The sequence below is a fragment of the Nymphaea colorata genome, chromosome 7 (assembly GCF_008831285.2).
Source record: "Nymphaea colorata isolate Beijing-Zhang1983 chromosome 7, ASM883128v2, whole genome shotgun sequence".
NCBI classification, from domain to species: Eukaryota; Viridiplantae; Streptophyta; class Magnoliopsida; order Nymphaeales; family Nymphaeaceae; genus Nymphaea; species Nymphaea colorata.
The window spans coordinates 15,819,411-15,835,693 of record NC_045144.1 but is presented as its reverse complement, the minus strand read 5'-3'; the positions used below and the strand labels follow the sequence as shown (position 1 = coordinate 15,835,693).

At 39.4% G+C, this 16,283-nt stretch overlaps 2 protein-coding genes across 2 annotated transcripts; one reads left to right on the top strand and one right to left on the bottom strand.

Annotated features, from left to right (window-relative positions):
* Positions 1 to 927: 927 nt before the first annotated feature.
* Positions 928 to 2,526, top strand: LOC116257154 (mitogen-activated protein kinase kinase kinase 20-like). Its single transcript, XM_031633766.2, has one exon. The coding sequence runs from the start codon at positions 934 to 936 to the stop codon at positions 2,077 to 2,079; it is 1,146 nt and encodes a 381-aa protein (XP_031489626.2). The 5' UTR covers positions 928 to 933; the 3' UTR covers positions 2,080 to 2,526.
* An 11,998-nt stretch (positions 2,527 to 14,524) lies between these two features.
* Positions 14,525 to 15,957, bottom strand: LOC116257153 (mitogen-activated protein kinase kinase kinase 20-like). The gene has a single exon (XM_031633764.2). It carries the CDS (start codon positions 15,924 to 15,926, stop codon positions 14,799 to 14,801), a length of 1,128 nt encoding a protein of 375 aa, XP_031489624.2. The 5' UTR covers positions 15,927 to 15,957; the 3' UTR covers positions 14,525 to 14,798.
* Between the last annotated feature and the right edge of the window lie 326 nt (positions 15,958 to 16,283).

The following is a 16,283-nucleotide window of genomic DNA, read 5'->3' as shown; positions in this document are numbered from 1 at the left end:
CAAAGTATTGTGTTGTAAACCGAAACAGGAAGCTTCTGATCTGGTGAAAAACGATAGTATCCAATTTGTTTGGAGACATTCAAGAGGAGTAGCGTAGTTAATCATGTTTTTTTGTTGGACAGAGATTTCTTTTAATCCAAGAGTTTATGAAAACCTAAACGATCCAAACAATTTGCATATTATAAAATCATGTTTTCACCTTGAAAAACGATCATGATCGATCATATGTGATCATTTTTAAGTTTCTTGAACATGAAACTTGCATTTACCACCCAATGAGTTTCACGAAAAGCGTTTCATAATATATTTAAAGAACTGAGTCTATTTGTTTAGAGAAGTTTAAGAACAGAAAACCTAGCTTTTTCTTCAGAACACAGAAGAATTCCAACAAAAAGACAAATTTTTCTATGCCTTTCAGGATTCACTCAAGAAAACCTAGTAAGAGATCAAAAAACAGTTTTTGCAGAAATCCGCTGCCATCCACAAACCGAAACTACTTACCCTCTATTCCTTCCGGTTAAAGAAAAAAACAGCTAAAAAATTCCCCTGTTTCTTGTACAGTCGGTAGCATGACGCAGTGGAGAATTGACTTTACAGTTTTCCTGCATAAAGCAGCAGATGGAAAACAACAGTTGCAGACTGCAGTAAATAAGAAGAAACAGGAGGAGGCCAAGAATCTGAAAAGAAAACCGAGGGCGGCGTGAGCTCCACATTTAAGTGTTTTATTCTCCATTATGTCAGCTAACTTGGTGGTTAAAGAACCTGTACCATTTGAATGGATTCAGAAGGAAAGTGAAGACAGTTAGACAGGGAAGATAAGACTGTTATATTTCACCATTGGCCCATTCGATCAGAGTGACAGTCGCGTATATAAAAGAGCTTGGGTTAAACTCATGGAGCAAAGTGAGTGAGAGAATGGGTAGAATTGCAGAGATGAGAGAGAGAATGGGGAGAGAGGAATGGGTGAAGGGGAGGGCTGTTGGGAGAGGGGCCTTTGGAACTGTCAACTTGGCTACTTGCTGCAACTCTTCTTCCATCTTCAACCCCCACCACCATCTTCCCTCTCTCTTTGCTGTCAAATCTGCCATTTCTTCTTCCTCTTCTTCACTGCAGAACGAGGCCTTCATTCTCTCCCAAATCCCCCACTCCCCACGAATCGTCCGTTGCTTTGGAGGTGAATGGACGCCCGGGCAGTCCAACGATGGCGCTTTCAACCTTTTTTTGGAGTACGTCTCCGGCGGTAGCCTCTCCGACCTCTGCCGCCGAAGCGGGAAGCTCGACGAGCTCACCGTTCGCCGCTACGCCCGGGAGATCCTCGAGGGTTTGGCGCATGTCCATCGCCATGCGTTCGTCCACTGTGACATCAAGCCCTCTAATATCCTTGTCGACCCTTCTTCCGGCGTCAAGATAGCCGACTTCGGCTTGGCGAAGCGGAGTGGAGAGAAGGCCTCCGGCAAGCCGACGATCCAGGGGACACCCATGTACATCTCCCCAGAAGTTGCGGCGGGAGAGGAGCCGGAGCCGCCGTCGGACGTGTGGTCACTGGGATGCACCCTCGTTGAGCTCGCCTCCGGGAAGCCGCCGTGGGAAGTGCCCGCAGGAGACGGTGGCAGTGTGGTGCAACTGCTGTACAGGATCGGGATCAGCGAGGAGTCGCCGGAGATTCCTTCAAACCTGTCGGAACAGGGGAAGGATTTCCTGCGGAGGTGTCTGGAGAGGGACCCCCGGCGGAGATGGACGGCCGACATGCTGCTACGACATGAGTTCGTGAATCTCAGCCGCGAGGATGAAGCCTCTATTGGTGCCATTGGGATGCTGGAAGGCCTCGAGTCACCAAAGGGCGCATTGGATTCCCTTTGGTGGAGGCACTCTTTTCAATCTTCATCATCGTCAGCTGCTTCTTGTTCTTCATATTCATCGCCACCAAAAGCTTCAGACTCTACCCCTCAAACAGCGACGAACTGGCCGGAATCTTCGAACTCTCCGGCAGAGCGGATCCGGCAGCTCGCCGGAAGCCAAGATCCCCGGTGGTCCGGTGGTGTCTGTGGCAGGTGGGTCCCGGTTAGGGAAGCAACCTGAAGTCAAGTCAAGACAATGCGCCGCAGCACTTGGGACCGTTTCCCCTCTAATGGGGCCCACCATCGTCCCCCACCAAATCAAGATGTACGGTGGAGGCTCAATATGACAAGTTCTGGTCCTCAAACCAAAGCTCACTTCAGGTGGGTCAGCAGACTTGGCACCAGTGGGCTCATTGGTCTACGCCGAATGGTGTTTGGATCCGAGACATTGTGTATCGATATCGGATCCAGATCAGCTAATACATTAGATTTCTGGTCCAAATTGGATCCACTACTGCAAGAATGAGCGTGCAATGAATGGAAGGATGAGAGCTCCCGAGTCCTCGACTTCTCCTTTTTTGGATTTAGAGAGTTGATGCGAGAAGCTCTCTCACTTTACCTACTTTTTTTTCCTTTATACCGACAACAGAAGTTGTCATATATGATCGGTATATTGGAGATCATTTGTTTCCGGTGAAGTCGAAATTCGTAGACTGCAAGTTGCGTCGCGAATCAAGAAGAACAAATAGAAGAGTGTTGATCATACACTCTAGATTCTTTTTCATACTTGTGAGTTGTTGAGTTTTCGTCTCTCTCTCTCTCTCTTTTATATATAAATAAATAAATAAATATATATATATATATATATATATATATATATATATATATATATATATATATATATATATATATATATATATATATATATATATATATATATATATAGCACTTAATGAGAGAGTGAAAGAGAAAAGAGAGGGAAAAACGATTCCGACAATGAGATTGGTTGAACTCTCTTTTTCAGGCACTTATTTCATAAAACTAGCCGTATGGTCATGGTCGTATTAAATGAATGAGTGAAAGAGAAGGGAGAGTGAAAACCAATTCCAAGCGTTATTAAATGCAAGAGTGAAAAGGAAAAGGAAGAGTGGAAAGCCAACTCCCAAATGTGAGATTGGTTTCTCTCTCTCTCTCTCTCTCTCTCTCTCTATAGAAAGAATGAAAAGCCAATTCCCCATGAGATTGGTTGCTCAAATTTGATTGTTGAAATACCTTTTTTTTGTATAATTTAACTATATAAATATGATCTTAAGAATATTCTGATGACAAACCTATTAAGTTAGTCATTTTTTAAGTTCAACATATTTCTATGATAACGAAAAAAAGGACGGCACTTACATCAACAAATTTTTCGATAGTAGAAAGATTAATTAAAAAAAAAAATCAAGGCGTATGTTATGTTCAAATAGCTTTTACAAACACATTAGAATGTCCATATGTTGTTTGAAATATTTTTTATCAAAAATTTAAGAAGTCTGGTTTTTGTCCCTGGCATAAATGGTCTGAGATATCCTCTCTAACATGTCCAAGAACTTGGGCATCGACATTATTTTATAAGAAATAAAAAAAGGTTTTGTTTTCTTATAAATTCTACCTTCATATTCAAAGAATGTGAATTTATTTTGATTCCATGGTTTCAAGACAAAAATATCAAACTCAGAACATGAGAACTTGGTGGACCAACTTGATATTGTTCATCAAATTAGTATTTATACATGTATAAATGATTAAAAACCAAAGCATCAAGCGTGTTTTTGGGTGATTTTGAAAAGTTGGGGCGCATTTTTTATGGTCCCCAAATCTTGCAGTACATTTAAAACAGTTTCTCTGTAATAAAATTAAATAAATAGCTTTCTTCGATAACAATCATGGCTGCACTAAGGATGTCAATTTATTCAATTTAAATGAGATATTCAACAAACTGTTTCAAAAAACAGGATATGAAAGCAGATTGGACTCAGATTCAAGAAACTACAACTGATCGGATTTGGATTCGGGTTGGGTCTAATTTTAAATAAATATCATATATCCAATGTCTTACATTTTTGAAAAGTTCAAAATTTGGATTTGAATTCAGGTATGAACGTTTAAAAACAGATCCAAATTAGATTCAAATTGTGAAATCGGATTTTAAATTCATATGCAACCGATCGAACCCTTCCTCCAGAGTCCAGACCGGTGCTGAAAACGAGGCGCCCACAACAACATCGCCTTTTAACTTCCTCATATTTTCTGTTCCAATTCAAACGTGGCTGGTAAATGGGCCCGCGCCCCCGAGCACCCTTTCCGCACCTATCGGTACCGAAACCGGGGCGAATTCCTTTATCCGACGTCACAAAGAATCGGTTCCTACTGTATCGGCTGTGCGTATCAGCAAAGTTATTATAAAGCAAGTGACCGGTAAAATTAAAAATTATTTAAAATATTATATTGGAAATAATGGTACTAAAAAATGGGAAAACAAATAGCCTAATAGTGTTTTAAATAATTAAGGAGTTGATACGAGCCAATTTGGGCGGTATGCTTTCTTAGATGAGTGAATCGTTTTCCCACCGCCTCGAAAAGAGATCATTTGTGTTCCTGAACCAATGACGATCGCGATTTTTGAACTTCGATCCTTTTTGTGGACTCCCACCTTGCCATGCACTACACTATAGTTGACATTTAAAAGGGGTCATTCCAAACTCTTTTCTTTTTATCATTCTGGCCTGAATCGGATCCGTATCGACCGATCCACCGGGTTGATTTTCCCGGAAAACACCATTTAAGGGGGGGCGCTGGCTTCTACTCTGCTGTAAACAAGGACCTTGTTCTTAGTGTAGAGAGAGAGAGAGAGAGAGAGGGAGATCTGTTGTTTCCCACGGTTTGGATGCTTCCACCGGATTCTCTGCCAACTTTCTTTCTTGAAGGATCGGCCTCCTTTCTCTTTACTCTCTCTCTCTCTCTCTCTCTCTTATTTTTTTAGACTTTTCTTGAAAGAAGAGCCCAAGGAATTCCTGTTTGACCCGACTAAGGAAGACTTTAGGAGCTTGGTTTAGAGCCCTATTAAGAAAGCTTGTCATTCCAATTTCCTTAGGTGGCTAACACGAGAACCTGTGTTTCATTGGAGAGGCGTTCTTATCTTGTTATAAGAAGTTGTTTTTTTTTAAATTCCGTTTTTGCCCTTAAAGAAAGGGTCTCCTTATTTATCATCAAGGGTATTTTTGTCATTTTACCACTAACATGTAACCTATTCATGCGGAACTCAAATACTGCTCTTGATTGATGGAGAAGAATACCCAGAAGAGCCCGAAGCCCCTCCCCGTTTCCCCTTAACCCCAGGATTCTAGGCTCTTTAAAAATTTGAGTGATGAGTGATACCCCGGTTAATTAGAGTGTCGTGCATCTATTATTTGCAGCCCAAGTTTCCCCTTAACCCCAGGATTCTAGGCTCTTTAAAAATTTGAGTGATGAGTGATACCCCGGTTAATTAGAGTGTCGTGCATCTATTATTTGCAGCCCAAGTTTCCCCTTAACCCAAGGATTTCAACTATTTAAAAATTTGAGTGATGAGTGATACCCCGGTTAATTAGAGTATTGTGCATCTATCATTTGCAGTGCAAAAGTAATAGCTAGCACTGACTGTCGAGTGCCTTCAGGCCTTGTGTCAATAAAAAGGATGGGCTTCGCAGCCAATCCTCCTTATAGGCATAACATGGAATGTGTGCCCTTCCCTGTTTTCAATTTGTACAGAACTTTGGGCATGTCCAAATAGTGGAAAATTTTTACACTATGAAAGAAAAAATTATACTCTACTTGTGTTGTGAGGTTAACTTGTTTCTATAGTAGGGATGAAACTTTCACCTTCAAAACATTTTTTATGTTTCTCAACTAGCCCTAAATATGTCCCTCATGTTGAGGAGACTAATTAAAATTTCACCCTCAAAAGAGAAATTGTGAGCAACACAAATGTACAAAGGCTCTTCAAAAGATGCACCACATTAGAGGAAAATAATGATGAGGAAAATTTTCTTTCCCAGCTTTGTTGCCAACAGAATAATTTATGAGTGGTTTGGTAATAAAAACATTCAGTTATAGTTTCGTGAATCTGCCTCAAAAATTAAAATTAAAGTATGTCATAAACATGCTTCAATATTTAAAATAGATTCATAAAATAAAGGCAAACTATAAATTATTTATTACCAAACAACACATTAAAATACTTGTATATCAAAACTAATGCTTTACAAATTGATTTTAGGACCGAATAAGTAGCGCTGCCAACTTCATAAATGAGTTGATTCGCGGGCTATTAATAAGCCAAAACTACTAAAAAATATTTAAAATTTAAATTAAAATGAATTAAAAATAGAAAATTGTTTAAAAAAATTAGTAAAAAGTTGATGCATGGTAAGCCTGAAACTGTCTCTTTCTTCCTACGCCACACCCATAGGGTCTATGGCTACTTGATTTTATGGTTACATCTATCAAATAGAGTATAGTGTCTATCACCATTTGCAATCCAGATGAGTAGCAGAATCAAGATGACGACTGGACTCTTACTGGCAGGGGCGGAGGGATGGGGGGCCTGCCTGGGCCATGGCCCGAGTAAGTGCAGGAATTTTTTTTTATGTATTGAAAAAATCAATTGTTTTTAGTTTGGCCTGACTCGTCGCTCCCCTTGGCCCGACCTACGGATCGTTTGGCCCACCCCTGAAAAAAATCTTGGCTCCGCCCCTGCTTACTGGACCATCAGTCTAACCAGTTACGCTACACCCATAGGGACCCTTGAATTCGTTACTAAATCAAATAAGTTTGCCACTAATTGGATTTCAATGAGCCGATTCAAGCGGATCCGGATAACATTGACGGATACCAGGCAGGCCCACCCCTATGTTTGGATAGGGAGGATTTTGGATCACCCCCATGTTTGAATTGTCCCATTGTCCAGGTTTAACAAACTTGAAAGGGACTTATCTTCCATGGATTTTGCATTAAATGACGGTTTGGTTGCACCCACTTTTGTCATGAAGGAGAAGGGATAAGATGCACCAACGAACTGGGCTTTTAATACTACGAACCAAAGAACAGTACCAACTAGAAGCAAAGCTGGTGAGAATTACTCACATTATTGTCCTTGTAAGGCGTTGGTATGAAGTGGTTTTTAACTTTTCAGAGGTTCCACTCTCCCAAAAAGCATTAAAATACAAAAGTTATTGTGATGGAAAGCAACTGGGTGTCAAGGCGGCTCACACTCAAGAGATCTGGATCCACAATTTTTCTGTTTTTTTAAATATTTTTGATAACTATTTTGAACTTATCTTAATGCTTTAGCGAGAAAGTTACTAGAAAAATCATAATTTCTTAACTCCCTTTGTGCTTTTGAGAGAACTTAATAGTTTAAGATCTTGTCGCCCTTGAAGGTTCCTCAAAATTGGTTAAACTCTAAAAACTTCATGTGTGTGGGATTTTAAGTCCGAGTGTTGAACAAGTTCTAATACCACTGAACCAACCTGACTCACTCTTAAAACATGTTTGGGCCCTTGATTCGATAGATCCTCACCTGCTCATGACAACTTTTGCTCCTATATAACAAAACTAGAAAACATGACAATTAACCACTATAACAATACCTTTTATAAGCCCTTGAAAGTTTCGCAAAATCTTCAATATAAGGCTAAACCCCAAATTGACCTAAATGTAGAAAAAAAAATTGTATAACACGTAAAAGATGATATATATATATATATAAAAAAGGATACAATTTCAATTGCACATGCTTTAAAATTATCGGTTTTGACTGAGACGGTTGGAGCACTAGTTCTTATTTTGTGAGCCTGTTTTTGGGCCAGAAGTTTAGGTATGAGGTCATGGCTTTTAAAATAAAAACTCTCCTTGAACATTGAATGTGAATTCGTGTTGAGTGAATCTGAAAAATGTTCTTTTCGCGGTCAAGGGTCCACACCTGTGACCGTCGACCTTGAACTCTTTACTACAAGAGATGGCTTAAAAGGAGATAACCCCTTATCTGATAAGAGATAAAGCATATGATGCGGCTGCAAACACGGACCATGTCCCTTGTTTCTGGTGGTCCTTTATGCAAAATGCAGTGCCCTTCGCTTTAGAGAGAGAGAGAGAGAAAAAAAAAAAAAAAACCAGCTGAGTCGGTGAATCATTTGTAAAGCGATAAAAAAATATTGGAAACTGTTCTTTCAGAAAAAAATTAAATGAAAAAACATGTGAAAATGATTAAAATATTAAAAGTTTAACCATAAAAAAAATAACACTTGGTAATCTTGGGAGTGGGGATACTCAAATCTCTCTTTTTTTCCTTTGCCTTGGAGTTTAGAACTCTTTCCATACTTAGGAGGTCATAAAGATTTCTTTTAAGATTTAAAAAAAATTAAAAATTTATATGTCAATTTTAAAAATTATAGTTTAATGTATAAAAAATTTTATTGAGGTTTTGGTTAGAATTTTGAAACTATAATTCGTCGCATATAAAAAAAAAAAAAAATTGACTTCGCTCTGCTTTGCACTCTCGAATCGGACCTCGATTGCATCGGTATGCCACCAATTCGATTCAGGCAGACCATGAATGGACATAGATCACTGGTGCAAAATCCAATGGGCAGAGAGAGAGAGAGAGGGAGAGAGATAGTTGCTTCCCAAGGTTTTGATGCGGAAACCCAGATTCTGTGCACCGGCAGCTTTCCTGCAACAGATAACGCCAGGATACATCAGCATCACCTTCCCTTTTTCTTTGCCTTCATGGATTCTTGCTTGACCCAATCGGGAGGAGATTTCCTGCACTCCCCATTGGAGGAATTTGAAGGCGCCACAGAGTCTGTCCCCTCCGTGAACCAGGCTCAATGAATCCATCCGCTACGCAGCCACGGCTTATGATATGGCCGGTTGGCCACATCTGATCTAAAAGCCGGGGGATAAGATGGAGTACCGAACTTTGCCACTTTACTAGCAACAGCACAAGCGCCATTAATGTGAAAATGCCAACATCTAAATTGGGTTTGGGACGGGCGTTTGCTGACCATGCATCGGGGACGGCGCTGCTGCCGGAAATCTAAACCAGGAAAAGCACAAAATCTGCACCGGCGTCACCGGCGGCAGGCCGGTTTGCGTAGGGGCGGTGGGGCGTCTTGGAGGATAAGCTCCGCCGTCTTTTGTCTTTCCACTGCATTGTATTGTAACCTTGGGGTCAAAAAGTGCCCAACGGTCACCGTTAAACCTTTCTTTTATTTATAAATATTTTTTTTATTATTTTAAGGAAAAGTAACATTGTTGGAGCCTATCAAAAGAGGATTTTTATAACGGATGCTCAATTAACGTTTTTAAATTTTTGACATGAACTAAAATATTATTTTTTTAAATTTTTATACAGGCCAAGCACTAGCAAAACCAAAAATTTTTCTAATGAGGTCATGCTATTCATCCAATACCTTTAATTTTTTTGAGATATTTATATATATAACAATCAAATATATTAAAACATTAACATATATATTAAACTAATTTTGTAAAGTTAGTATAGGCAATTGCCCACACTAACCACCACGTGGCTCCACCACTGAAAACAAGTGAAATTTTTTAAAATTTACATGTAAAAAAAATTGATGTGAAACCAAAGCCCATGCAAAGGGTAACTGATATATCATGTCTGCTGGGCTTGAAGAGGGCAGCACAATGAGTTAAACCAATTCAGATTGGCGTAGAACTCACTCCTAATGAGTGGAATTGGTTAAATGAGTCTAATTATAAGAAGATCTCGACTTGCTTAAACTCGGTTCAGCTATTTTCTTTTTTTTTTATAATGAGTGTTGGGTCATATATATATATATATATATATATATATATATATATATATATATATATGGCCTTCCTAGAAATTAAAACGTTTCACTCCAAATATTACTATAGACCATGAATTATTATTTCATTATAAATTCGCTATTGCTCCCCCAACGACTGCTTATTACTAAAAGATTTTTAGGTCTTTATCCATTCAACAATACTTAGCATTAGGGGCGGCGCGAGGTTTTTTTTTAAGGGTTGGCCAAACTGTCCGTCGAACTTATCCGAGTAAGACCAAGCTAAATCTGAGCAGGATCAAACTAAATTCAAATTTAAAAATTACATTACCTAACCAAAAATTTTCAATTTTTGTAATGTAATTTTTTTTTCTTCAATTATTTGGTTAACATTTTTTGATTTATCGCTGCATGAAATGTACCGATTTCCCTTTGTCCGGATGATGCAATACCAAGTCGCAACAATGGCCGCCAGAACTTGTGTGGTGTTCAACCATTGGGCACAACTTTGTGCATTAACTGTGTTCTTAAAGGCGGCAGCCCCACAAAGTCAAAGGCACTAAACGGTGATGTCAATCCAAATCCAATTAACAGATCACAAGTGCATGCGTATGCAAGTTCAATCCAAAAAAACAAGTTAAATCTCATCATCCATGCAGACGAGGCTCAATCCAAATCCAATTAGAATCCCATGTGCTCACACATATGCCAAAAATCAATGGTAACGGCTTCTATCTTGAGGAGGTTTTGGCGCGCGGGTTTGGATCCAGGATTTGTAGGCCGCCGATCACCCGATCCAATGGCATGAACCAATGGATCCGCCATAATGTTAATGGAGCAGGAGCAATGTATTAAGAAAGCGTCAGGTTTTCAACTGTTGCAAGAATCAGGTTCGTTAAATTAGAACATAATGAAAATACCATGCACATATATATATAATACAATATATGTGTGTGTGTCTATATATATATATATATATATATATATATATATATATATATATATATATATATATATATATATATATATATATAGTTCAGAGACAAAAACGAGACCCTTTCAATATGATATTTATTTTTGTTTTTTTAAATCTAACCTTACCAATATGATCTTAATGACATGTTGATCCAATATATATATTAAGTTGTTCATTTTTTGGGTCTTAATAACATTTTTATAATAAACAAAAATGAATGGCTCACATAGCATCAACATTTAGATAATAGAAAACTCAATAAAAACAACTTGATTCAAAGCAAGTTTTATATCAAAATAGTATTTATAAATATATTAGGATGTTTATATTTTATTTAAAATGATTTTTAGCAGAAATTGAAAGGCTTGGTTTATCCTTAAGCTAAGTGTCCGCTTTATATATATATATATACACGGAAGAGGTCCCTATGTCTATAACTACCCTGTTTATTGCGTGGATTCTATTATGTATGTATGTATTGGTAATAGCCCAATTAGGTGCTACTTCATAATGTACAATTAACCCACGATGGCGCCTCTTTCTTATTATAAGAAGCATAATACTATAACCTAACTTGTTCGAAAGAAAAAGTTAGGAGGAGTGGCAAATTTGTGTCCCCGTGCAGTTTGCAAGTCTTCCCATCATTAATTAAGGAGTAAAGTCACTTATTATTGGGGCGGGGCCAAGTACATTCCTCCTTGAAATAATGCATGTTCTGTCAACTTGCCCTTTCTTTACTCGAAAGGTATTAGTATAATATTTCCTCTTAAGTTAATGGAAATGATAGGACAAGCTTTGCCATTCTTTTCTGCTCAAGCCTCGTCTTGTCTTTCATGTACATGAAAAAAAATTTCGCTTTATCGCCTTCAGCCTTTCTAATAAAATAATCTTATCTCCGTCGACAGGGGGCTTGTCTCCCTTTCCTCAAATTTTTAATAATTTAAAAATGTATATGTAATTTTGATTTTAGTTTAATATATATAAAAAAAAATTGAAAATTTTTATCCCTGAAACAAAAAATTTCTAGCTCCAGCCCTACCTGCTGCAAAGCAAATATCTTATTCAAAATTGAAAAAGAAAAAAACCATTATTGAGAAGGGCACCCCCATCCAAAATTGAGGTCCTTTTGTGATTAAGGTTTTTCAAATTTTCACGTACAATCGGTCCATCGAATATTTGACCAATAACAGATAACATCAACTCATTATGCTTACTTTTATAATGGAAATGTAGTCATGCACTTTCATGGCGTCGCTGCCATGTCATGTCATCTCGTCATACTCTATACATCTCTCCTTCGTCATAAAAGCTTATCTATGATGTACACATATTCAATTTATAAGATTGATTATTAGTGTGTATATATTTATATATATATATATATATATACACACACACAAAAGAAAGACTGGAACAATCTCAGAATGTGACTAATTTAATTTATTACTTAGGAAATTTTAATTAGTGCCTGTCTACGTAATAATGTAACAAAAAATTATTATGTTATAATCATATGGCATGCGACCGAGAGAGCCATTTGGTTCCAATTTTTAAGTAGCAATCTTGGAAGTGTTGTGGTGACACCGTGGGCTGGTTTTTTTGTTGTTTGAATCACTCAGTGTCAGCAAATTTAACTTCTGCCTGTGTCAAGCGATAAGATAATTCTTTGCATATATATATATATCTAGAGAATGGAAATCAGCCGGCGGATGTTGGACGTTGTCAGGTCGATTAAATGTTTCAAAAACCAAAGCTAAAATGCATTACATTATCAGCAATGATCCATGATGCAACCAATTGTAAAAGGTGACGAGGGGAGGTGAGGTATTGAGCCGCTCCGGTAGTGGCGGTGCACACTAGCGAGGTGTAGAGCGGTCGAATTAAAGTTTTTAAATTTTGACTGGTGTCGAAATATCATTTTTCAAAAATTTTATATAAAACAAGTAAATTTTTTTAAAATTTACATGTAATTTTTTTTTTAAATTGAGGTGGGATCAAGGTCCCTTGGCGACAGTTGATTCTAGTGGTAGAGCAAAAAAAAAATTATCAAAAAGGCACTTACTTTTGTGGGTTTGGTGTGGGTTTGGTGTCTATATGATATATTAAAGTGTCGAGACTATCTGCATAATCAAGAAAAGCTTCTTTGGTTGTGCTATTTATTGTTTTCATATATTTTCTCATATATATATATATATATATATATATGAAAATTTTGAAATCAGCCATTATTATAGATGTTGTCGGATGACAAAATATTTAAAACATGTCATTAGAAACACCATAAACCATCATTAAATACTGTGCCATAGGAGCCAAGTGGGTGGAGGCCTATGATTCAAGGATGCATGAGCATCTCGGTCATGACATGAGCGTAAGCCGGGCCTTTACCTTAGGTGGGTTCAAGTCTACGATTCAACGGTACACGAACGTGACTCATAACAACATGGGGTTGGACTTAAAATCTAAAATGAATTTTTTACAAAAAACTTGCTCAAGTTTTAGTGATATAACAAGAACATACATAATTTTAATTGTTTTCATTTGAGCTCTTATTTTTAATTGCTAGAACCCTTTTAGAGCCCAGGCATATTTTGGTTATAATCTCATCAAGTGTCACAATATCGTGAGATTTTAGAAAATCTCGTGATATTTACGAGAAAATCAAATAAAATGAACAAAACAGGAATAAATCACAAGAGTTTGAAAATCTCACCAAAAATGAAAATCACGCGACTTTATCACCATTTCCACTATTTTTCTTGACATTTTAATAATTTTAAAAAAAATTAAAGGTTTTTTGTGGTTTTTTAATTTTAAAAAATTATTGCGATTTTCTCGAGATTTATCCAAAAAGAACAAGTTAACCAACAAATACCGAAAAAAAAAACCTCCCCGAAATTTTCATGAAAACATATTCATGACAATGCTTTTAAGAAGTGGCGACATTTTGGATGAACAAAAAATTTAATTTTCCAAAACTTTAGTTATAAGAAATCAAGGCCTTTCTTTCCAAAAAACCAAAAAAAAAAAATAATATGCCACATCAATGCTGCATTGTTAATATGAATATTCGAGGCATATTCCTGCACAGGGGGAGGAAATGATTTGGAGACGCAATTATGGGCTTGTTTGCAGTATGGGAAACCAAAACCTCAGTTGTTCCGTCGATGCCTTTGTTAGGTAACCAGTTGCCTTGGCCTGACCAAAGGGTGCCAAATTATGAGGACACCACGTATTAGCGTACGTCGGAGAATAATTTTTGCTCCCTCCTCACCAATCATTCAACTCCATTCCCTTTTCTTCTCTCAATGTCTAACCCCATCATAGTTGCCGTCTCATCTATCACTTGTCCGTTGAGTTTTTTCCGGCGAACGGCCGACCGGTCGGAAACAAGCCCAAAGGTCGGTCCATCCTTCCCCTTGTTTCCAAAGTTCTTGCTCTCATCTATGATTTCCCTGCCGAAACCTGCTACTACCTCTCGGTCTTGTGCTATGTCGGGATCTAGGTGGGGTACAGTATTCTCTTGAATATGAATGCCATGACACTGCAAATGAATAATATTCATAGGAATTGGAACAACATCTCTTATTTCTTAATATTGCTGTCTCATCCATCACCACTTGTTGGTTGAATTTTTTTCCGGTGAACGCCCCACCGGCCGGAAACAATAAGGTCGGTCGTTCCCCTTGTTTCCAAAGCTTTGTGCTCATATTGCTCGCATCTATGCTTTCCTCAGCAGTTAAAAGTGAAACCTACTACCTCGGTATCATGTGCAATGTTGGGATTTAGGTGGGATACAGTATATCCTTCAATGTAAATGTCACAAAAAATAATATTCATAGGAATGAAACTTTCTTAATACTGCCATCATCTATGCTTTATATTTTTGAGCTTACAAACTGCTTCTTTTCCCCAAATTAGTCAACAAAAGAAAGTGAAAACTTTAACTGCAAAAGATAATCTGAAGCCGAATCGAATCAGTGAAATGGCTTCAATCGAATCAGTGAAATTTATATACAGTTAGTGAGGAATTTCCCTACAACCAAATTTTGGGAAAAGTTTTGGACAAGAACAACAAAGAAAGGGAATCAAATGGGTCCCCAAGTGAGAGCGGTTCCGTTAGTTGACCGGATTTCTTACTTCCCTAACCTGGACCCACTTCTCACAACCACTTCGGAGCCAATCGGGCTCATGACGCGTGGCAACCTGTTGGATCCTACTGGCCGGAGAATCCGCCGGCCGGTGACCGATGGTCTGAGGAATTGAACTTTCCGACAACGGCGACGACGATGATTGAGAAGAGCTGCTCCACCAGAGAGAGTCCAGTGCGCCTTTAGGTGATCTGAACTGCTCCGGCACCTCGGTGGCAGCGCTGGGAACTTCAGCTCCGCCGCTCGAACACACAAATTCGTGGTGAAGTAGCATCTCGGCCGTCCATCTCCTTCGTGGATCCTTCTCAAAGCACCTCCCCAGGAAATCCTTCCCCTGTTCCGTTAGACCGGCAGGAATCTCCGGCGACTCTTTGCTTACGCCAATCCGGTACAGCAGCTGCACCACATTGCTCCTGCCTCGTCCAGGAACATCCCACGGCGGCTTCCCCGTGACGAGCTCAATGACCGTGCAGCCCAGCGACCACACGTCCGACGCCGGTGCCGGCTGGTCTCCAGCCGCAACTTCCGGCGACATGTACATGGGCGTCCCTTGAATGGTGGTCTCCCGAGGGGCCCTCTCCCCGACGCGCTTCGCCAGCCCGAAGTCGGCGATCTTGACGCCGGACACAGGGTCGAGAAGGACATTAGAGGGCTTGATGTCACAGTGAACGAACCCAAGGCGATGAACATGCGACAACCCCTCGAGGATCCCGCGGGCGTAGCGGCGAACGGTGAGCTCGTCGAGCTTCCCGCTTCGGCGGCAGAGGTCGGAGAGGCTGCCGCCGGAGACGTACTCCAAGAAGAGGTTGAAAGCCCCATGGTTGGACGATCCGAGCATCCATTCGCCTCCGAAGCAGCGGATGATTCGTGGGGAGTGGGGGATTTGGGAGAGAATGAAGGCCTCGTTCTGCAGTGAAGAAGAGGAAGCAGAAATGGCGGATTTGACAGCAAAGAGAGAAGGAAAAGGGTGGTGACGGTCGATGAAGGAGGAGGATTCGCAGCTGGTGGCCAAGTTGACAGTTCCGAAGGCCCCTCTCCCAACAGTCCTCCCCTTCACCCACTCCTCTCTCCCCATTCTCCGTTTCATCTCTGCCATTCTCACTTAATTTACTCGATCCTTAGCTCCATTCTCTTCTCTTATATACATATAACTGCTACAGTGACGATCGAAGAAAGAAGCCAATGGTGATCCATATCCACTTCTCTAACTATAAATTGTTCCCCACTTCTGTTACTTATCTCATTTGTTTATGTTATTTATCTGATGCATGTCTATCTCCCAATTTGTTGAGATCAGAGAGAGAGAGAGAGAGAGAGAGAGAGAGAGAGAGGCCTTCCAGGTAACAGCGGATCATGTCCACAGTAAACAGCAATAAATGTGGAGCTCACACCGCCCTTGTTTCTTGTTTCTGCTGTCATCCATGGCCGCCTCTATTATTTCTCTTTTGTTTTA